Source organism: Myotis yumanensis, unplaced genomic scaffold (genome assembly GCF_028538775.1).
Source record: "Myotis yumanensis isolate MYYU_CA2020_CCGP unplaced genomic scaffold, mMyoYum1.0.hap1 SCAF_19, whole genome shotgun sequence".
NCBI lineage: Eukaryota > Metazoa > Chordata > Mammalia > Chiroptera > Vespertilionidae > Myotis > Myotis yumanensis.
The window spans coordinates 25427295-25450662 of record NW_027223770.1 but is presented as its reverse complement, the minus strand read 5'-3'; the positions used below and the strand labels follow the sequence as shown (position 1 = coordinate 25450662).

The following is a 23368-nucleotide window of genomic DNA, read 5'->3' as shown; positions in this document are numbered from 1 at the left end:
AATAGCAACCCTCTTTGGCTTACAAATAAAAAGGAAACACGCCATGAAGAGGATATATGGTACTCTACACAAAGGAAAATCTGGATAACCAGGCTTCGACAATAGGAATCGGCACCTGTGGGGAGTCTTTGCATGAACCCCAAAATGCTCTCCTGGGGACACTACTATCAGAATGACTCAGGTCCTATCATTTTGTTTGTCACTTCTCTTAAGACTCAAAGTCCTGGTGGGAGGGGAATTTTGATTGGACAAGTTTGGGGCACAGGATCTAACCTCAGCCAGGGGCACAAGGCCAGAAAACTGTAATTTATAGCTCCATTAACACCACAGAATGGGAAGGAGTAGCAGTCCAGAGGAAAAGTGTGGATCTATCTCTAAAAGAAAGGGAAAATGATTTGGGGGAGGCCAAAAAAAAAAGTCTACTAATAATACTATTTAAATGATGGGGAGAAGAACCTACAGTGGATTAATAGCCAGGAAGAAAATGGAGAGCCTTCACACCTAAAGGCAGTATGTCAAGATGCTGGGGGAAATTGTGCTGCTGAAAGTTCAGATATGATGCATATGCAACAGACTTAGCAATAAAAAGGTTATTAACCTTGATTGCAATGAGATCAGAATAATCAGATTTCAAAAGAAAATGGGACTTTTCCCTCTCTGTTTAGTGTGAAAACTGTGATAGAGGTCTTCGTAGATTAACATCAGTTGAGAACTAAAACAATCTTTTGATGACTGAAACGATGAAGTTCTGATATTCTGAATACACTTGGACATTTAAAGAGATGGGCTTGAAAAATTAAGGAACAGTTACTGAGCTCAGTTTCTCAAACAAGTAAAGATGCAGCAATCTGTCAGTTGTGAGTAATGGATGATGAATATGTTTATCAAAATACTCACGAAGATAAAGGAGGGTTAACAGGCTCAGTGTAAGTAACTTGCCAAGGTCAAACAGTAAGCACTAAGCTTAATTTTAAAAATGCTTTACTTTAAAGTTTACAAGTAACCAGAGTAGTGAAAAATATTCAAATATAGAAATGTATCAAGTTTAAAGTCTCATGTAATCTACATTGTTCAAAGAAAGCCATTAATAGACTTTTCTATGTATTATAAACAAAGACAAATTTTAAAATGAGTTCATACTACGTTTTTCTACCAATAGTTTGTTTCACTTAATATAACATGGCCATTTTTCCATGTCCATACACAATAAGGGTACCTTGCTCATTTTAATCCACATGTAAATTTTCTTAATATGGTTAAATCATGTTATTTAAGCAATCCCTTACTGATAATTTAGGTTTTCTCCTATATTTTTCTATCATGTAATTTTTTGCTTCTGTCTTAAGCACTGTCAGTTCCTTTTTCACTGACTTCCAGTTTGTAAAGTAACTTCACTGTAACCATGACCAATAGTTTAATACTTGGATGTGTCATTTCAATATTGGTAGGAAGACTATTTGGACTCAATTTCAAGCAACAGAAACCGAACTCAAAGTAACTTAAACAAAAGGGTATTTATTGGTTCACAAAACTGAAAAATCCAGAGGATATACTCGCTTCAGGCACGGATGGATCTAGGAGCACATTGTCATCAGGACTCAAGTCTCTCCATCATTTGGCTCCGCTTTCCTCTGCACTGGCTTCATTCTCTGACTGGCTCATTTTATATGGTGGACCCTGCTGGTTTGAGCTTGTTCATCCTACAAAGGTAAGCAACCTCAGTAAATACAGAGTTTCTGAGCATTTCCTCTTCCACTGTTCAGTAAACTCCTAGGGTTGAGTATCACTGGATCAACTTGAGTCACATGACCATTCCTGAATCGAATCAATCACTATGATCAAGGAGATGAACTATGCCGATTGATCAGGTCTGAACTTCACGTCCACACATGAACCCTAAGGTTAGGTCAGACTGTCTGGACTATGTGGACTGAAAATAGGGAATTTGGTTCCAAGAAACATCAGGGAGTTGTTAGGATGAGATGGAATAAATGCTGGCCAATTAAAAATAACTGATAACAATAATAACGCTGGATATTGAAAAAGCTTAATCTCTGCTCATAAAGTTGAATTGTAACAGCTGGCATTATTCTTTCTTGATAAAAGTATTCTGAAAAACACACACATCATGAGTATGTCCTGTCGTCAGGAAGCTTATAATCCATTTGTATGGAATAATCATGTCCAGTAACATACTCTGGATGATACCATAGTTTCAATATAAGTATTAAGAGTCCGAGAGCTCAATGATCTAGTTGACATAATGCAAGACGACTAGTCTCCCAATGGAAAGTAGTTCTGTGAGGCTATTCAAATCAGTGGTAAATTTGAAATTCCTGGAAATCTTTTGTGTTCAAGTCTTTTGCCAAGCTGAACATTTCTCATTTCTGTGCTGTGGATTCAGACTCAACTTCTGTATTACTGCAGGAGAGAAATTGACAGTGCTTTTTATCTGCTACACTCCTTCAGATCTGGTAGGAGGAGCTCCAGGTGCTGAAAATGATCAAATATATATAGGCTGAGGCTTACTCTGCACTTAAAAAAGGACTGATGCTGGTCAAAAAGTATACAGCATGGTCCTTCCTATTGAGAACATGATGTCCTGGTGGAGTGAGGTGCAGGCTGCTTCAGTTCAAAACTCCTTGGTGGAATTAGGTGTAAGATAGGCTGAGATCAGTTGTAGTCTGTTCCAGGACAGCAAGTTTGATTGCAGCAATGTGTCAAAAAAGGCAGGCAAGGGCTGAGTCAGGTAAATAGGTAAGTAGGGTACCTTCAGCAGGGCCAGCTATACCAATGACAAGGGTATAAGGAAGAACATGTAGTTTAATATTGAAGTTCTGTAAATTAGTTTTTACCTGGATTACTCCAGGCTTAATCCATAGTGTTTATTCTGGATACACTTTTCAGATCTTAAATAGCCAGTCGGGTATAGCAGCTTTCACCTTCCTGCTCATTTGCCCAATAAGAATTTTCAGCTCAGAAGGCTATATTCTCAGTCCAGACGTGAGGTTGTTTAGGTGTCTGTTCCTACACCTGGGAATAATAGGGTTCATCAAGATTGGCACTATTTTCTTTGGTAATCAAAATCTCCATCTTCTATAATTCAGCACATCTCTGGGAATCAAACACAAGTCAAGGCCTCAAACTGGTTGAATGGTGCTGCTAGACTTAGATGAGATCTGAGGCATGGAGATAGTAGGTAAGAGCTTAGGTTTGAATTTTAGTTTTTTTTGCTTTTCAAACATCAATTCTTATACACAGTGTTCATTAGACTCTTGAAAGATGATCATCCTCACCTTAAGCTCCTCATTTTGACTGAGTCTGACAGGAATAACTGGCAGTGTAGATCAATGTCTTTTCCTGTATAGAAGAAAAATCTAGCTATTTGGAAGGTAGTAAAAAAAGTTGAGTTTGCAGATTTCTTCTTTACAAATAACAGTTGTATATATAAGCAGGATGGTCATTATTTTATCTTTATTTGTTGATGGTAAGCAGTCTAGAGTAATCAGGCTTAGGCCTAGATTGATGATTTGAAGACTAAGTCATGTTCTCATAATTAATCTAGCGGATAAGAGACATATAAAGAAACCATTCCCAACATTTAACCAGTGCATTCGTTAAAGTAGTTGAGGACATCTGGCCCTTAAGTCAACTGTGAAGTAAATAAGATTTCAAAGTCTACTTGTTTAACATGATTTGGTCTGGAAGTTCACAAACTGAATCCTTCCTGCAGAAACAGGTAAGTTGTCTCAATGCCTGAGGAATGAAGTTGGCCACTCTGAATCAGTGTTAAAACAGTATCAAGACAGGTAAAATTCCATGAACATATCCACAAGGACAAGGGACTGTGGTCTTGTGACATTAGGAAGCACAACAGGAAGCTTGAGTCTACTGACAAAATCCTTAGCTGAAGGATTTGTAGATTTTTTTTCAAGTCAGTCTACATTTCCAGCAAAAAAGATTATACACAATTTGAGATTCTCAGCAAGTGCCTACCTCAAAATATCCCTAATATCTACAGTTGATGGTACTAGACATCAAGACCCATCTTAAAGGAAAAACATTCACTGGCTAGAAGAAAACTTCCCAAATGGCCACATTTTAAATCACATCAGAAAAGATGTTCAAAGATGGTCTCCTGTGGATCAGGTCTTACATGTAGTTAGAGCAGAGTATTTATAATTTTAGAGCAGAATATGCCGAGCAGATATGCCGATGGTGGAGGAATTATTTTAGCTTATTAAATGTTATTAGCTCATTTATCCTGGAAACAGCAGTTAAAAGTAAATAAAAACCAAGCAGTAGTATTACTGCCACTGATTGAGTCATAGTGACTTGTAGTTTGAGAATAAGATGAATGATAAAACCAGGTACCCTTTTAGTTAACGTTGACAGAATTTGAATTCTGCTTTCATAGTTAATGGTTATCCCTTGCACATGAAGTAGAGTACCATGGTTGATGATGGGAGGTCCGATGAACAAGTTGGTCTACTATGGCCTCAATGAGGCATCAGTTTCAATACCTGGCAATTCAGGTATCCAAGGAGGATCAAGACTTCAGATTCACGTATTTCAAGTACCACTAGAGCATCTGGTGTTTGTGAAAGAAGTTGGGTAAGGGGGTTTGTCAGTGTAGAGTACGTATGATTTACTGTCTATATCCAAACCCAGGAATTACTGTAAGTCCATATGGGGGTAGAGCATGATTAATTTAGGTTCATTTGATACACTTTTGGCCCATATAACTACTTAGGGGCAACGTTCTTGCACTTTTCTGAGTTTGTCCATAGTAAGTATTCCTAAGAATGTTCAGCACCAACTGAACATGGACTGTGTTGGGTAGAGGTACAGATCAGAATATCATTCAGGTCGAACATATTGTTGTCTAGAGCACTGTTTTTTCAAAATGTGCTCTGAAGAATTCTAGGTGCTGTAAAGAAGTCTCTCCTTAGGTGTCACCATGGCGATAAAGGAAGATGCTTGTGGCAGATTTCAGGACCCCCACTCTGCTTCGTCCAGAGCAACTTCTCTTTTACTTTGGGCTTCCACACAGTTTTCGTCCAAAGGGCTTCATGGCCACAAAGCCTTTGGAAAACCAATGATCTAAGAATAAGTTGTTCACAAAATGCTGAAATACAAAAAATAGGTCACAGAAACCAGAAACTGTGTAAGCAAAGTCTTTGGTAAGCCAAGGTGTTTTCCTATTCATTCTTCCCCTAAGGTGGGCCACATTATAGAATTATGAAATTTAACATTCAAGTCTGTTATAAATTCTCATCTCCTGAAATTGGGCTTATGACTATCAGAGAACAAGGTCTTAAATGACAACAGCACTGGGGTTTTTGCAGTCAGAATACAGCTGCAAAATGCATTCATTTCTTTGTAAATATTACTCCAAGAAGTCCATGCTGGATGACTTCTTTTCAAGCACTGATAAGATCTCAGTGGGCCACAAGTCAGAAATTCTAAGAAAATATCTCCTCATCCCTCCTCTTTCCACCCACTTCCTCTTTTCCCTTCCCAATCTTCTCACCCATCTGAGATGCAATGACCTTGAACTAGGTTTATAGCACAATTCTAGGGACAGAGAAATACATCACTGTATGTCATAGAATCCATCCAAATTTGGATGAATTAACTTTCCCCCAACCCCCTCCCCAGTATTCCCACAAATCTAGAGATTTCTTTGACAGAAAATCAAGGTAATGGTCAAGATAAAGAATTCTCAGATGATGGAAACATACTAATTCAAAGCTGTTATTGATAAGAAAAAAGGGATGTGTGTGTCAAAGATGCAGTTTATTCCTGGGTCTCCAGGGCAATCTGTTGGCATTCAAGAAGCACTGGCTATGCCACTCTTAAGCAGTTGCCTCATTCCATTGAAAGGAATGCTGCAAGATGACATTCTGTGTTTGATTAAACTTAGAACATACCAGACTAAATAGCTAAATGATAGTTGTGTGTGTGTTTTTTTTTGCTGCCTTATGATATCCTTTAATACACTACACTGCATTATCAATTAGAGAGGGGACACATTTTATAGTATTTTTACTACCTTACTGGGCTACGAAGCTCTGTATATATGACATATATGTTGTGTATGCAATTACACATACATGAACAGTACTGATTGAAATGGATGGTACAAATATTAGTTAGGGGATAAAAGAATCATCGGTAAGATCTTAAGACTTAACAAAACAAAGGCATGATTTGCACAGGGATTCCCCAATCAATTAGGCCATCTTTGTGAAGACTACAAAGACAGACAAAAAATCTAACAGTAGCTTTGTTTCATGTTGAGTAGTGTTGTCAGATGAACATGTGTCTTGTTGACTGGACAATCTACCACCACAGAGAGTCTGCTCCTTAACCTTAGGGGTGTTTCCATGGAATTCTGGTCTAGGACAGCTATTACAGTATTACATGTATGACATCCTGTTGATGTCACCAGATCAGGAAGCGAGAACACTTTCCTGGGGTTCCCAACCTGCAGTCATTTTAACACTGTGGGTTGAGGCTAAATTAATTCCACGGAAAGAACTGGACCAGGAGTCAGAAGGTTTGGCCTCTACCACTTGATACCCTTGGATAATCTTTCAAATCCCATTTCCTCATTTACAAAACAGGATTATAGTCTAGTGTGTGATTCTGATATTAACACATGTAAAAGTGCTTTGAGACTGTAAAGTGCGATAAAAACATAAGGGATTACCATATAGGTTCTACCTGGATGTCTCAAGTGGCCTTTTCTGGAATCTGATTGAAGCTTTGTGAGATGCTGGGTAAAGGATTCCTTTGTAAAAGTCCTTACATTTGTGTGAAAAGTTCTGGTTCCTGAATAATCCCAAAGATGCTATGAGGACTTCACTAGGCCTTTGTTTTAATCCCAATGGGTCAGAATATCTGCTTTCTCATTCAGTAGGATACTACAGATTTGACGTGGAAAAAGAATAGCGTCCAGTGACCTGCATGGGATCCTCAAAACTTCATAAACATTTGAGATTGTGGGTTGTGGTCCAATGTTGTTCTCAAGATGTTACCATTCTCCAGACAATGTTGAGAACTAAGAATCCCCTGGGTCCAAATTTATTATGTGTCTCTGAAGGCTTTAACTGAAGAAACAAAATACACATTCATGGAACAAACTGAGCCTCTGTTGTGATGAAACAGTTCCAGCTATTTGGCTTGAGGAGTTTGACTTCACATAAAGGATGGTGCTCAATCTGGGTAGAGAAGGACAGGAATGGAGGTGAAGACCACATCACGATGATTGAATGTCCCTTGGGTCACAGTGGTCCACTGGAATGGTATCTTCTTCAGTAGTAAGGTGACAGAAATCACCATGGACAGAAATCCAGGTACCAAATCTGTAGGCTGAGTGAACAACACAAGGAAGATGGTCAGAAAGTCCAGGGACAAAACAGGTAAGATAACAAACGCATGGAATTACAAACACAGGACTCTAACACTGGAGTGGCTCTGCAGTCAGCACATCAGCTGCCGGATGTGTACTAATTCTTGATAAGCCTGACTGAGAAGCTCACAGATAAATGAAAAAAATGAGCTTTATAATCAACAATCAGTGATGATAAGAACAAAGAGTTCTCTGGCAAAGATGGTTTCCAGACTCTTGAAAATAACCATCTTAGAAAGTGCCCTCAGTCTTATACTTTAGGGGAGTAATTTGATTGTATTCAGGCTGCTGGGCAGTGGTTGGTGGGGAATAAAGAAGGGCTCCACAGGAACCACAAGAAGAACTGAATTTAAGTTTACATACTAACACCAAGGCAAAGGAGATATTGCCCTTCTCCCTTTCCAACGCCTTTCCTAAATTGTCTTATTCATTTTGACAAAATCTCAAATGGGAAAGAATAATGTACCTAGGTAATAAGGCCCTACTGCATGCATCCTTCTGTAATGCCCTATGCAATATATTAATTCCTCTCCGTTTGAAGTCTCCTAAAATCTTTTTAAATTCAGAATTTAAAAACATGAAACCAAGGAAGAAACATGGCCCATAACTAGTGATCTTTTTCCTAATCTAGAGTAACCAGGTTGTCACACGATGATTAAGCAAACACTTACTGAATGCTCATTCTGGGATAGCCTGCTCTCTGAATTCCTCTTTTCTATTAAAAGCTTCATCACATGTAGTATGTGTGGGCAAAGATTCGAAGACCCTTTTTTCCCAAGGGGCTTGCTATCTGCAAGAAAGCAAATAAAAAAAGCATGCAAATAACTACTTTACAGGGCATCAGATACAAGGATAAAAGATACTGAGAAAATGGCCGAGTTTTGGCAGGTGAAGAACCAGAGGAAGACATTTCAGGGTAGAGAAGAGTATGAACAAAAGTGCAGAGATGGTCAAGAACGAGTCATTTGGGAAAATGGCAAGTACCGTAGTTCACTTTGGATGCAGTGTCATCAGAGTTTGCACTGAGGTCTGGCAGAAACTCAGGTCTTCAAATTCCCAGTAACAGCGCTAGTGGCATTGCTTGGTTAGTTGTCGTCTCTCTTCTGAAAGCGAGGTCAATAGTCCCCAAAGTAAACATATCCAGCTCCAGAGTTCCTGTCACATCCTCATAAACGCATCGAGGTCCCAGATCTTGCAAATCTGGAGTCCATGCCGTGGCTACTAATGGGCATCGGCTCCAGCTAGTGCGAAACACTGTAGTGAAACCCTTTCAACACTCTATCCTGGACATCTCGTGTTTTGTCACAGAATTTCAAGCTTTGAGTTCCAGATGTTTGTGTCCTTCTTTTCTGCTGAGAAAAGCATCTTCTCACCACAATCAAGATTTGTTTGCAGTACATCCAGGTTTTATTACAAAAGACCAACACATTTCCCCCCAAATAAGTTATTTCTCTGGAAGTGAGATCATCTGTCTCTGCCCTTTAGGTAAAGGGAACAGTCAACTGATTTTTTTTTTCAGACAGTTGTATGCAATAGCAGAACCGGGTAACACCTAACTAGACAAAATACACTTAATCGTGTGTGTTCGTTTGCTTCGAGTTGCACCACTCCACAAAACAAAAATGTTTGAAATCCAACTGTTCAAACATTTCTATAGTGTTTGCTGGGTAAAAGCAGCTGACAATTAACAAAGAAGCAAAAAACTGGCATTTTTGGCCACCTTAGCAACACACTTGCAAGCAAATAGAATACAAAGCAGTCCAGGAAAAAGTTAAGCTTGGGAAAACTTCCAAATCTACTGATTCTGAGGTTCAGCACAGGTTCAAATGCAATTTTTCAGAAAATGTTAACCTTCAATTAATAAAGATAACCCCCCAACATCTTCAGGAATTCCATGCCTGGATCAGTCTGTTCGTTAGCCAGCTTCCGAAAAATCCACCTGCACCATTAATTAGCTAGACTTGGCAGCACCATTTAAAAATAAGCCTGCTCACTACCAACCACATAGACTAGGGGTATAAAATAGGAGCAAGTAACAGATGGCAAACATGGTCGTGAAAAATGGTCAATGAAAGAGTCAGAAAGGTAGTCAGGCACCAGTATAAGCAGCAACAAAGTTAATGGGCCAAAGATTAAATAGGCTTCTTGATACCAGAGAACACATCCACTCCTAGTTTCAGCTGCTTTATACTGGATGCCACTGTACCATATGCATTAGCCACCCTTCGGGCACCCCCCATGGGGAAGGAAAGGACTCAGGAAAAAAGCCAAGCAGTGGAGTGTTGTTACCCCAATATCCATTATGCACAGAAAAGCTCACATATCCCAGGGATTCAAACAGGGGCTTCAAATTGGTTGTGAAGGATCTCAAATGGCATCTAGGCCTCAGTTTCCCCCCTGTGGCATAGAGAGATTGTGGTTAACTCTTTGGGGGTGACATCTCCCTTTGAAACCTTGTTGGCGATGGATCCTCATCCCCCTAAAATGCACATTCCCACTAATTTCTGCATACAATTTCAGGGAGTTTGGGGATTTCCAACTCCAATCCAAGGTTCCTAGGTTCAAAAAAATCGATGGATTGGGCAATGGCTGTTTTCTTACAAATCAGAAAATTTTACAAATAATAATGATCCCTTATGTACACTGACGCTTTGTGGTTTACAAAGCGCTTTTAATCCCACAAACATCGACAGAGGAGGAAACTGAGGCGCAGATTACAGAGGGACTTGCCTAAGGTCACCCGGCCAGCTGGTGGCTAGGCCCGGAAGCAAACCCAGCTCTTCCGACTCCGGAGCCCGTTTCCCGGCCCGGAGCTGCCGCCAGGGCTCCCGCCTCTCACTAAGGCGGCATAAGGAGGAAAAGGCAAAGTAGAAAGCCCACCACCAACCATCCCCCAGCCCCTTCCTGTCCCTCCAACTGGGTCCTTGCAGGCCCCGAAGGGTGGCGCCAGGCCTCCAGGCCGGCCCCGGCCGCCCCCGCTTCCCCGGCCGCGCCAAGTCCCGCCGCCGCCTCCCCGGGAGCGGGGCGGAGCAGCTGCCCGCCACCGCCAACCACCCGGACGACTCCTCGTCGGATCGCAAACGCATAGGCCGCCGCCCGAGTCCTGCGGACGAGAAGAAAGACTCGGCGCGAGCGCCAACGGCCACCGGGCGCGCGCCGCGGCGGCCGGGCCTGCGCCCCAAGAGCTGGATGCCAGAGCAGGAGAAAGAGCCGCCAACCGATCGCTCGATCGACCGCGCGCCCGCTCCGTCGCCCTACCAGACCGGGGAGGGGGGGAGGGCGCGCCAGGGCTTCTTCGAGTTAGGGGCCTGACTCCCCGGCGACGAGACAAGATGGCTCCTCCGGTCCGCACCGCAGCTACCGTCCCGGCTGCGTCGCTCGGCCCGCCCCCGGTACTGTTTCTTTAAATGGCGGAGAGGGTCACGAAAGCAGGAAGAGAGGCGCGCTCTGTCACGTGACAGGGGCGGGCCCAGCGAAGAAATCCGGTCACGTGGACTCATTTCGCCTACCAATCAGGACGCGTCGTTTCAGGGCGGGGGCGGGAGGAGCTGCGGCTCTGTGATTGGCTGAACGCGCCGCGGAGGCCTCGGGGGTTCGGGGCGTCGGGGAGTGCGCGAGGGAGCCCGATTCGTGTGCTTAGGCGGAGACAAAGCGGTGGCTGTGGTGGCCGCAGAGGCGGCTGTGAGGCAAACCCTGAGGGCCGAATTTCGTGGCGCTGAGTCCGGTCATCATCTCATTCTGCGCGGCGCACGGAAGGCTCGTGTCTGGGCGGCGGCGGCGGCGGCGGCGGCGGCAGCAGCGGCGGACGCGGCGGCAGCACATGGTTCCAAGAACAAGCTGCGGTTGTTGGGTTCCAATTCCGTGGGGAGGGACAAAGGCAGCCGCGAGCGCCGGGCAACGCCCCGTCGGGTGGTGCGCTTGCCATTGCCCTTCATCCGGGCTCTGAAAGCTGGGCCCAACTCCTCCTCTGGAGCAGAGGCCCGGGGAAGGGCCTGAGGGGCCGAGGCCGCAGTCTGAGGAGAGTGGGGGGAGGGGCGTGCCCGTCTGAGGTGACTTGGGCGGCTTCGCTGTGAGGCGCTTTAGTGGGTCATTGTGAGGTAATCGAACTCACTACCCTTAGGAGAGCGGGGTGGGGCTCTGAACGCGGGAGTCCGCTGTCAGCGGTTAAGAGAGATTTCAGTTGGGAGTTCGTGAAGCCCTTACTTACCAAACTATCGCCATCTAAACCCAAATCATGCCCACCAGGCTGGGGCCCTTGTAAGGATCCTGGGATCATTGGTGGCGAAGACATGGGTTATTGTCGGGTTTTATAACAGAAGTTGTACATTTCCGGATTGGGAAGTTCCCTGGAAGAACGAGAACAAGAAGAAAACGAAGAAGGAGCAGTAATAAAACCGCCCACTCCAGTACCATCTACTTCAAGATTATCCACATTTCGACTCATTGAACTATCTCACAACTTAACCGGAAAAGCTCCTAAGACTACAGGTGTAGGACAATTCTATTCAAAATATTATGTCATAGTCTGAGAAGATAAAAAAAAAATACTTAAAGGAGGAATCAATTGTAGTTTTAGACATCTCTGGCTATATTTTGGTTAGGTTCGCAGTAAACTTGTTTAAGGACCACAGACTTACCAAACCTTCCGGAAGAAATCCTGGAAAATCTATTTCATTGTAAGGCTGTGTTTCCCAGTTCGTAGGTAAAGGCCCGAACCTTACTGCAATCATGGCTTTCACAAATTACAGCAGTCTGAATCGAGCTCAGCTAACCTTTGAATATCTGCACACAAATTCGTAAGTATCCTGTAGGTTCCACTATCGTCACCGATAACTCATTTCTTGATATTAGAATGGAAAACCTCCCAGGAAATTTCGCTTTTTCACTTTTGGGGATGAGCCTTGAGCTCTGTATGGAAGAACAGAGATCAGTGAAACATTTCTTGCTAATCCAGAAGAATATGACCATTTATTGGATCAAAACTTACTTGTTCAAATGCAAACTAGTTATTTGAGGTCACTATATCGAGTTGTTTCTGAAGTGTTTGATAGGAATCCAAGTACTGTTCTTTGGATCACCAAAAGTTGGACTATTCTAGCATATTCGCTTTAGTGACAACAGCAAAAACTGTTGGGCTATAACAAGTTTTTTTTCTTTCTAACAAGGGAGGAAAAAAAAGAAGACATTCAAGTGACAGCTTGTGAGAAGAAAGTATTAATTTTTTTCCTCCAGCAAACAGTTGGCTTTATATTCCTTGGGAAATTCGTCCCCACATCCGACATTGTTTTCATATGCTAAGCAGGAAATAGCAACTTGTTTAAACCCATGATTTAAATAGCCACTCTCCAAAATGTGTGCAAATCTCAGAACACATGGTGTTCGATGTTCTTGGGTTCATGAAGAGATTACCATCACTCCAAATTGGTCTGGAATGTTTCAGGGTTAATCCTTATGTTCACTCTCTTGGAAGTGATTCGTTAGGCTCATAACTACTTTGTGTTTTAATATGGTAATTTGTCACTTTTGAGATAAAGGTAAGTATTCTAACATTTTAGTATGTGGGGAGGTGATGAGCAGCTAAATGATAGCCCAGAGATCTGAAGAATCACCTTCAAGACTGAGAATATAGACTTCAGTTATCCATTAATAGTATAATTTTATCCTTTTATGGGAAAGGACTTAGAAACAAAACCAAAACCCTAAATTCCAGAGTCGTCTTTGTGATCATGTCTGTAATTTTTTTGATTGCTATTTTTCCTATCAAAATTTTTCTAAGTGGAGTGAATTGTCAAACTATGAGAACTTGGTTTTGTTTTATTTAAGAAGCTTATTGAACTAGAGTGTTTTAGAATAGGTACTGTAAAGGTTACCTACGTGAATTCTTAATGGTTGGTGAACTTGAAATCCAGTTAGGTAAGGTTGCTGACTAGTTTATAACATAGCCTTGCTATCCTTTATGTTTGAACTGTCACATTCGGAACCAGCAGTTGAAGTACACTAGATGTTCACAGATGATCAGGCTTTGCAATGAGGGGCCAAATTTGGAATAGCAGACTGTTTGATAATCTTGGAAGAACATGAATGGGACTTCTAAACTGGGTTCTTGTTCCAGCTTCCCCAGACTTTATTTGATTATAAAATAATAGTAATAATAATTAATTGCTTCATGCCACTACTATTTTAAACATGGCTGAAAGTAATCTTTATAGCAACACTGCTGGGATTATTCCTATTTTGCATCTGAGGAAACAGGTTAAGTTTCATGCCAAAGGTTACACAGCTGCTAAGTGGCAGATTTTAGGCACTAAGATTTATCTGGCAACAGTGGTTAGTGCTTTTAACCATTAGGCAATACTGGCTCTAGTCAGTTTTACCATTTTTATAAAAAAATATATTTTTATTGATTTCAGAGAGGAAAGGAGAGGGAGAGAGAGAGAAACATCAAAGTGAGAGAATCATTGGTTGGCTGCCTCCTGCATGCCTCCCACTGGGGACTGAGTCCACAACCCAGGCATGTGCCCTTGACCGGAATCAAACCTGGACCCTTCCCTCCGCAGGTCAACGCTCTATCCACTGAGCTAAACCGGCTAGGGCCAATTTTACCTTTAAGGTCTTTTTTCCTTGTCTATATAGGAAAGGGTTTACTTCTCACTTTAAAAGTCTTCAATTTTATCTCAGCCTCTAATTTGGAGGATCTGGGATATTTGTCTCTGCTTATTTGTTTTGCTATATTATCCTAATATATAAAAAGCCAGAGGCCATCATGACCGAAACAACTGGACAGATGACTGAACAGCAGGCTGCGTAGGGCAACCAGGCCGGCAGGGGGGGTAGTGAGGGATGACCAAATGACTGAACAGCAGGCTGCATGGTGTGACCAGGCCAGCAGGGGAGGGCAGTTGGGGGTGACCAGGCTGGCATGGGGGCAGTAAGGGGTGACCAGGCCAGCAGGCAGAGGCTGTTAGGGGTGAATAGGCTGGCAGGGGGGTAGTTAGGAGCGATCAGGCAGGCAGGCAGGTGAGCAGTTAGGAGCCAGCGGTCTGGAATTGTGAGAGGGATGTCCAACTGCCAGTTTAGGTCCTATCCCCAGGCAGTTGGACATCCCTTGAGGGCTCCCAGATTGGAGAGGGTGCAGACTGGGCTGTGGGGACCCCTCCCGTGCATGAATTTCATGTAGTGGGCCTCTAGTAACTTAATAACAATTGGTGGACAGAGCCAAAGCAAAGAATTGAACCTCAGTTAAATCACCAAAGCAATATTGGAGAATTTTCTGTGAATTTGATTTACCAGCGTTGAACTGGAACCACCTGCTTGCATGGACATTTGAGGTTGGATGTATCATTTTGGAAGCTCTGGGATATCTGGATTACATTGAATTTGTCTACTTTTGAATATGTCCACTTGTGCCAGAAGAAAATATGAACCTAGAATAACAAGATAAGTTTCTGGTTTGTAACTAATTTAAAGAGATTTCTTTAATGTGGTGACCTGACTAGAAGTTCACTTCTAGAGGAAACAAAATTTTAAAGTAAAAAATTTTTATTGTTTTACAGAGAGAGAGAAACAGAGACACAGATATCGATTTGTTCCACTTATTTTATACATTCATTGGTTACTGCTTGTATATGGTCTGACCAGGGATAGAACCCACAATGTTGGCATATTGGGACAACGCTTCTAACTAACTGAAATACCCGGCCAGAGCCTTAAATTTTCTTAAGCTGTGACTTGATATTTTTTAAAAAATATGTATTTATTGATTTCTGAGTGGAAGGGAAAGAGAGAGAGAAACATCAGTGATGAGAGAGAATCATTGATTGGCTGTCTCCTGCACACCCCACACTGGGAATTGAGCCCTCAACCCTGGCGTGTGTCCTGACTGGGCATGTGTCCTAACCGTGACCTCCTGGTTCATAGGCCGATACTCAACTACTGAGTCAAACTGGTCGGCCTTGATACTCTTAATGGTAGATGTATCTCTTCTGTGTTAAGTGGTGCAGTGTCACCTTCAGATAAGGTGAAATTTGTTCTACCATATCGTTGTCTTTGTTTTGTTATAATGTTAAAAAGATCTTTTTAGGTTGCCTGACATCTACATCTACAATACAGTGGGGCCTTGACTTACGAGTTTAAGTAGTTCCGAGACCGAGCTCGTTAAGGAGCTCGTTAACTCAAATTACTCTATCAACTCAATGCAAAAAATCGGCAGAGAGACAGCTGGTACCTCGGACACTCGTAAGTCAAGGCCCCACTGTATAGCCAGCCATATTGTGAATTATGAAATGGCCCTTTCCTTACCTCCTATTTAATGTAGATTTGCAAGCAGAACCCCAACTAGAAGGATGGAAAATCATTGTGATGCAGTGGAAAGATCATGGGCTTGAGAGCCTGCCAAGCTTGGATTTTATTGCTTCTTGGCTATGTCCTTGGGCAGAGGTCAAATTCTCTGAGTCTTCATCTGTAAAATGGGGCTAGTTTGACAATGTTTTTGAGTATTATGTAAAGTAATGGTTATAAAATAATTAGTTCATACATGATACATGGTAAACATTGAATGGGTGATTATTATTCTACTTATAGAAGCTTATATAACGCCAAAGTTGGTAAGTATGGTAGCAATTTGCTGTTTGGTGCTAGTCATGCAGTTAAGTTTTTAGTAAATTCTGGACCATCTGTTAAAGATAGTAAGCATCTGTCTTGATTTTTAATTTTTTTTTAGATCTACGGTAACTACTGGTGGTTATTCTCTTGGTTACATTAGCATGAAGGTTTAAGCAGGCATGGAAAATTCTTAGGATACGTGAAAGTCAGGATAATTTGTTTTAATACTGGATATTGCTAGTATGAGATGATAAAAGTTAGGGTTTTTAGATTAAAGGAGTTTCATGCTGTTACTGCTCTTGGTGGTGGCTTTGTGACTGATAGTAAAAAGTTCATGAGCAATCTAGGTGTACTGGTCGTAGTAATGTTCCTTTGGCATAAGATGCATAGCTTAAGTCACTCTGCAGTACTGCTAAGTGGTCTGATAGAGCAGAATGCTTAAATATAAGATGCCTGCTTTCTATGTTCCTGTTGGCACATTTTATAACTTTTTATATTGGCCATATGATATTTTTGGGTTGTTCTATCTATATTGGAAGTGAATATAGAGTAAACTGTCAATTCTAGAGACAATATTTCTTATGATTTATAATTCTGTAAAATGTAGAGTTCTTACTCTAAATATATTAAAGCAATATGAATGTAAAATGGTTGCTCTAGAATTTCTCTAGATTATTTTGTTTCGATTAGGGCAATTAACTATTGTCAACATATCCAAGTATTTATATAGTTTAAATGCAGGATGAATATGAATAGGGAGAACATTTTCTTACATAATGAGTAGATTTTCCTATGAATTTGTCACTGGAAATGTTGAGCTGCAGAACAATTTCCTTCACAGCACAAATGGTATAAAAGCCTTGATCAGTTGAAAGTGAGAGCTTGTTAAAAATCTTTCTTTTTCTAGATGGTTGATTTTTCTTGAATCATATGTAGGGAATTGTTAGGTATGTGAAGAAAAGAATTTTCTTTGATAGTTACTCAAATATCTCTATCTCAGATACTAACTAAAAACTAGTGTATCTCTTTGAGTATTATTTGAAAAAAGGAGAACTTGTACAATTGGTATGTTTTTGGTTCTTACCATTTTAAGAGATATTTTGAACTCTGGCTTTAGTATTTGATAGTAGGATCCATCATTAATCAGTTGGAAGGCTGGAGAAAATGCAAATGTTGTCTCTGAATTTATCAACAACTAGAGGCTCGCTGCATGAAATTCATGCAAGGGGTTTGGCCCTTGCAGCCCCGGCTTCGTCCAGAAGGACGTCCAGAAGGTTGTTTGGCTCTCCGGTCTAATTAGCATATTATGCTTTTATTATAGACTAGAGACACAGTGCATGAATTCGTGCACCAGTGGGGCCCCTCAGCCTGGCCTGTGGGATTGGGCCGAAACCAGCTCTCCAACACCCCTGAGGGGTCCAGGATTGCAAGTGGGCACAGGCCAGGCCAAGGGATCCCACTGGTGCACCATCAGGGCCCGGGAGGGATGAGGGAGGTTGGCCAGCCGGGGAGGGACTGTGGGAGGGCTCCAGGGTGTGTCTGGACCATCTTGCTCAGTCCCAATCGATCGGCCAGACTCCAGCAGCTAGCTAACCTACTGGTCAGAGTATCTGCCCCCTGGTGGTCAGTGCACGTCATAGTGAGCAGTTGAGCAGCCTCAGCATATCATTAGCATATTATGCTTTGATTGGTTGAATGGACAACCAGACAACCAGACACTTAGCATATTAGGCTTTTATTATATAGGATTGTCACAAAAGGCACCTTTTTTGATGTATCAGTACACATCACAAAAGTATTCCTTAGTTACATTTTAAAGATACTTGTTAACTTACCTGAAATATGGAAGTGTGGAACAGCATTGATAAGTGTGGAACAAGGAAGACCATTTGGAATGATTTTTAAAAATTCTAAATGTACAAGGCACATTTCTAAACAATATAAAGAAAGCAGTGAAAACAGCCAGAGACAGTTTGTGCTTGCTCTTTTGAGATCTTACTATTGAATTCTAAACCTCTTTCATTTTCATGTGAAGTGATCAGAAATATGTATTGCTGCCCTAGCCTGTCTGGCTCAGTAGATAGAACGTTGGACTGTGGACTGAAGGGCCCCAGGTTGGATTTCTGTCAAGGACATATTTCCCATGTTGCAGGCTCGATCCCCAGTGTGGGGTGTGCAGGAGGCAGCTGATCAATGATTCTCATCATTGATGTTCCTATTATATCTCTCTTCCTGTCCCTCCCTCTCTGAAATCAATAATATATTTTTAAAAAAGAAATATGTATTGCTGAGAAGGCAAAAGGGTATTAGAATAAGTTTTCCAAACTATTCAGATTCAACATTTTCCCTAAAAGACCAGATACTTCATTCTTTAACTTAGAGTACAGAACACTAATTCACTTTGTAAATTCTAAGTTAGGAAAATGATTGGTTGAAAGCTTAAGAGCAAATGTTAGGTTTATTTTTAACTTACGTTACCTTCAACAAATCACTTTAATTTTCTAGCTTATTACTTTTTATCTCTCTTTTTTTAGTGGAGTAATATACAGAATACTTTAAAAAAAAATTCAATTGGTAATTTGAAGAATTTAGCCCAACTGGTGTGGGTCAGTTGGTTGAGCATAATCCCATGTGCCAGGAATGTCACCAGTTCGATTCCCAGTCAGGGCACATGCCCAGGTTGGGGGCTCCATCCTCAGTATGGGGTATGCAGGAGACAGCTGATAGATGTTTCTCTCATCGATGTTTCTATCTCTCCCTCTTCCTTTCTCTGAAATCAATAAAAACATTAAAAAAAAGAGATAATTTGAAGAATTTAATATGATTTTAAAGACCTAAGAATTTTTAATAATTAAAGGTATGGATGTTTTATACATGTTTTTCTCTTAGAAAATGTTTTTTTAATGTAAAATAATTAAGAATTGGGTTTTAGAACAATTTTAGCCCTACTTTCTACTTGAATTGGAGATAAATTTTCTACTTTTTGTTAAAATTTATTTACTGCTGTCACTTTTGGATTAGCAGCATATATTCACTGATCTCATGGGGGAAAGTTCTTCCTAAAATTCTCAGAACTGGTAGTTTTAATTCAAAATTTGCATTTGTAAAAATTTGAATATTTACCTGAGGATGAAAAAAATCAGTGTTTTTAGCAGTTCAGTTTTGGGTATTTATTTTATAAACATTTTAAAATTTGTTTAAACAATATAGTTAGTGATCAGAGATCTTAGATGCTGGTTATTTAATAATGGTTTATTTCATTCTGAAATATTTGAAAATTTTAGTATATCTACTGGCTGAAACTTTGTATACAAAAAAAAATTAGCTGGGATAATTTGGTTATTTTTGAAAAAAGAAGTCAAAGTTTCTAGGTGGTTCTGAGTGGACATGTCCTACTTTTATATCTAATATCTAATGAATACTATTATGGGAAATTATAGAGAGTGTATTTGGAGGAATAAGTTTAAGGATAAATCTTATCTTTTTTCCCCCATAAATAAAATCTCTATTCAGTTTCGAATAACATGGTAATTGTATACTTACCAGCCCAAACTTTGAGCAGCCTCCAAGGAGTAGACTGTAAACTTCTCTCCTCTGAAGGGGTTAACTTTAACAAGGGCCCTAAGAGACCATACCATGCTTTTGTCCTAGAAGGAATTGTCCTTAGAGGGTCTTGCATTCCTTTAATGTGTAGAAAGTTCTGTTTTTTTTAGCCAGAGTAAGAGAAAGGAAGTGGATTTTTCTCTTCTTTCTCCTCCACTTTCAAATGGAATATTTGTGCTCATAAATTGCACAACATTGAATGGATTTTCTTCTTTAACTAGTAAATCATACACAAGTATTAGTAAAGCAAAATGCTAACAAGATGTCCATTGAGCATGCTTAGAGATAGGCAGAAACAGCTGGTTAAAGCAATGAAAAATAAATTACATGTATTTTTCTAGACGGAATATGAGTAGTAAAAACACTGCTTTTAGTATACATTGTATACATAGGAATATTTTAATGCTTTGGGGTGGGTTTCTCAACATAGTAAGAATAAACATTTCTGTGTAGATATCAGGACTTGATTAATACTTGAAGGAGATTAGGGAGATAATGATGAAGTTTAAATTTCAGGAGTATAAATTGACAATGCTTATCGTGATTTTAGATTGTTTCCTACAAACTTAGTATTTTATAACCTTGATTTTTTCCCATAATTCTTTTGCTGATTCTGTTTATCATTTTAGAACTACTCATGAATTCTTGTTCGGTGCTCTTGCTGAACTGGTTGATAATGCAAGGTACGTAGTCTTCTGCAGGCATGTAGTATGTGCTTGAAAACATTTGGGCCATTGTGACCTTTGCTCTCTGAAGACATGGGAGGAAGGCAATTCTGTAGCAGCCATGACTCACTCCTAAGAGGCTTGCTACCCAAAAGAGTATTTTTAATTGCACATTAGTTGATAACTCCACTTTATTTGATTAACTTTAATCCATTCATTCCTCGGTGTTCTAGCATAAAAATAATGAACTTCTAACCTCCAAAGCTACCTTCCCATGTGTGTTAGAGCAAGATAATTGTAGTGAAACACAGGGAATTAAGATCGAAATTTAGGAATCAAATTAATGAGACAGACAAGCTTTGATTTAATTGGTGCTATCAGGAGAGTACACTATCTAATGTCTTTAAAATTATTCCAGAGTTTTGTGTCTTCCCAAAGTGTTTATTTTATTGTCAGATGACTCCAGTTGATCAAAGCATCTTTCCATTGTGAGCAGCTGTGCTTGGAAGAAATTATTCTTTAGCACTGTGTTATATGGACTTCTGAGTGCTGAAAGCCTATCAGTGTTACTGTATAAGACTGAAAAGTTTTAAGTTGGTTCAAAGATAAGCAAATAAAAATGCAAAACAGCATTCTGTTTTCTATTATGAATATATTGTTTCAGTCTTGTTTCTGAATGCAAACATAAAATTCAGACATTGTTTATTGACTAGGCGTTGATGACTAACAAAGGAAGAAGAGGATAAGAGTTAATAGTAGAAGTACTAGTACTTTTAAACAGATGCCCAGTTAATGAGCTTGCTGATAATCTTCTGTGTCTGCCTATGTCTATACTATAAACCTATACTATTATTTCTTTCATTATTTTCCACCAGACTATTCATAGAAGTGTGCCAGCTAACAAGTTATTTTACAAAAAAACAACAACAACAACACACACACACCAAACTCCTCTATTTTGTTTCAATCCTGGTTGACTCATAATTTTTGTTCTTTTTAAAAATATTGTAATCGCTTCTTGGCCTTTGGCTAAGAAAAAGTGTAATATCTGTTATCAGTTTAAAAATATTGTAGCTTAATGGAACTATGCTTGAATTTACCACTTGTTAGCTTAGTGAGACCATGGTGTGTTGTGGCTGACTTTTTTTATATATGATGATGAACTGGAGATTCTTGGGAGTATGTGTTCTTGCTTATACATTTTGCCAATTTCTCTCACATTTGAAAATGTTTTTATGTATTTGGGAATAAGTACATGTGGAGTTACATGGTTTTGAGTTGAATTTTTGCATTTAAAATCAATGAGACTGCATGATTTCCGTGCTTGCAGTTGCCAAATTGGGCTAGATTACTTCCAAACCTTTATGGAAGCCTTCATTGATGACTGAACTTGCATATCAGCTGATGGATAGAATATAGTGGGTACCTCAACTTCCTTTACTGGTTAGGGAGGATAAGGTTATGGGCTTGTGAATCAGTCTGCTGCCTGTAGTATGTATACCATAGGACTTGATTTTTTTCATAGGCCTTACAGCAGCTTATTTTCTTTTTTTCTCAATGTCTTGGTGAGAAGGGGAAATGCACAAGTTATTGGCACATTTTTATTTTTAGTTTTTAGAGATTTTAGAGAGGGAGGGAGAAGGAAAGAGAGAGAAACATTGATGTGAGAGAGAAACATCGATTGGTTGCCTCCCACATGCACCTCAACTTGGGATCGAACCCGAAACCTGGGCATGTGCCATGACCAGGAATTGAACTGGTGACCTTTTTGGTGCACAGGAGCATGCTCAACCAACAGCCACACCAGACAGGGCTGGAACGTTGTTGTTAATCGTCACCTGAGGACATTTTCCCATTGATTTTTTTTTAAGTTTTATTTTATTGTTTAAAGTATTGCATATAGTATTACATATGTCTCCTTTTCCCCCTATTGACCTCCCCTCAGCCAACCTCCCTCCCCCGTTGATTTTTAGAGAGAGTTGGGAGGGAGAGGGAGAAACACACAGAGAGAGAAACATCGATGTGAGAGAGGCACACATCAATTGGTTGCCTCCTGCATGCTGGGGCTGGGGATCAAGACCGAAACTGAGGTACATGCCCTTGACAGGAATCGAACCTGTGACCCTTCAGTGTTCGGGCTGACACCCTGTGGACTGAGCCAAACCGGCTAGGGCTGGAACATTTTTTATGATTGTAATTGATTGAGAGAAACACAGATTTGTGTCAGTTCTTAGTATCTAAAGGGGAATGTTTTTACTTCTAGATGTTTTCACTATGAAATTTGTATTTAAAAATATATATCCAGGCTCTGTCTGTCATGTGATTATTTAAAATAATTTGGAGCTGCTCTAGGTGTTTTACAGTCAGAAAAGGAAAATAGTGTTATCAGGTATAAAAAGTATAGCTTTAATGTATGTAGAATGACTGTATGAATTCCTGAAAATAGATTCAAAATAGTACCCATTTCATAATACTATGCATAGGTGGCATTTCAGATTCTCACTTGGATCTTGATTTTTTTTTTCCTTTTAATTTTGCAGAGATGCTGATGCCACCAGAATGGATATTTATGCAGGTAAGACACACATCAGTCTTTTCTTCTAATGCCCAGTTCCTTTTAAATCACTTATTGCTATGCCTAAGAAGAAATGGGTGTGAAATAACTGATTTCTGGAGCCCGAGGATATGGCACAATTACTCTAGGTCTTAGGTAGGAACAGGGCACCCTGGTTAGGCATGTAATAGAAACCAAGAATTAGTTTACACCAAGAAACTAACACAGGGTGACCAGATCTAGATCTATTCAAAAAGCCACCAGGAGGTTTATAGGGCCGATGGAACAGGGTAGTGGGGGGAGTGTAATAACAACCACTAGTGGTTTTATTGGTTGGAGTTAGCAGGTGACCAGGTTTATAGCATCTGCAGCCAGAGAGAGATCTGGTTGGAGGCCAGTTTCTCCTTCCACCGTGGCGAAGACCAGTCCCAGCTTTTATGTCAGTTGCATAAAACAGCTGGGTAACTGGGTTGGCACTGAGGTTTGCAGAGGAGATGTTTTCAAGCAAAGGTGTCAGGTAGGAAGGAA

General features: G+C 40.4%; 2 protein-coding genes across 6 annotated transcripts in view; one reads left to right on the top strand and one right to left on the bottom strand.

Annotated features, from left to right (window-relative positions):
• Nucleotides 1–1495: 1495 nt before the first annotated feature.
• TUG1 (taurine up-regulated 1) lies at nt 1496–10717 on the bottom strand (the record flags this gene model as incomplete). The annotated part of the gene is made up of 3 exons (XM_070400169.1): nt 1496–7377; nt 8089–8207; nt 8402–10717. A coding segment is annotated over one exon (462 nt), but the record flags the coding sequence as incomplete, so codon positions are not given.
• Nucleotides 10718–11021: 304 nt separating this feature from the next.
• MORC2 (MORC family CW-type zinc finger 2) overlaps nt 11022–23368 on the top strand; it is a 37180-nt gene continuing 24833 nt past the window's right edge. For 4 of the 5 annotated variants that reach the window (XM_070399349.1, XM_070399347.1, XM_070399348.1 and 1 more), the window contains exons 1-3: nt 11022–12213; nt 20251–20304; nt 22827–22861. In XM_070399349.1, coding sequence (XP_070255450.1) covers nt 12146–12213; nt 20251–20304; nt 22827–22861 — 157 coding nt within the window. In that variant the 5' untranslated portion in view covers nt 11022–12145. The remainder of the gene's footprint in view (nt 12214–20250; nt 20305–22826; nt 22862–23368) is intronic. The other variant, XM_070399346.1, reaches the window with a different exon arrangement.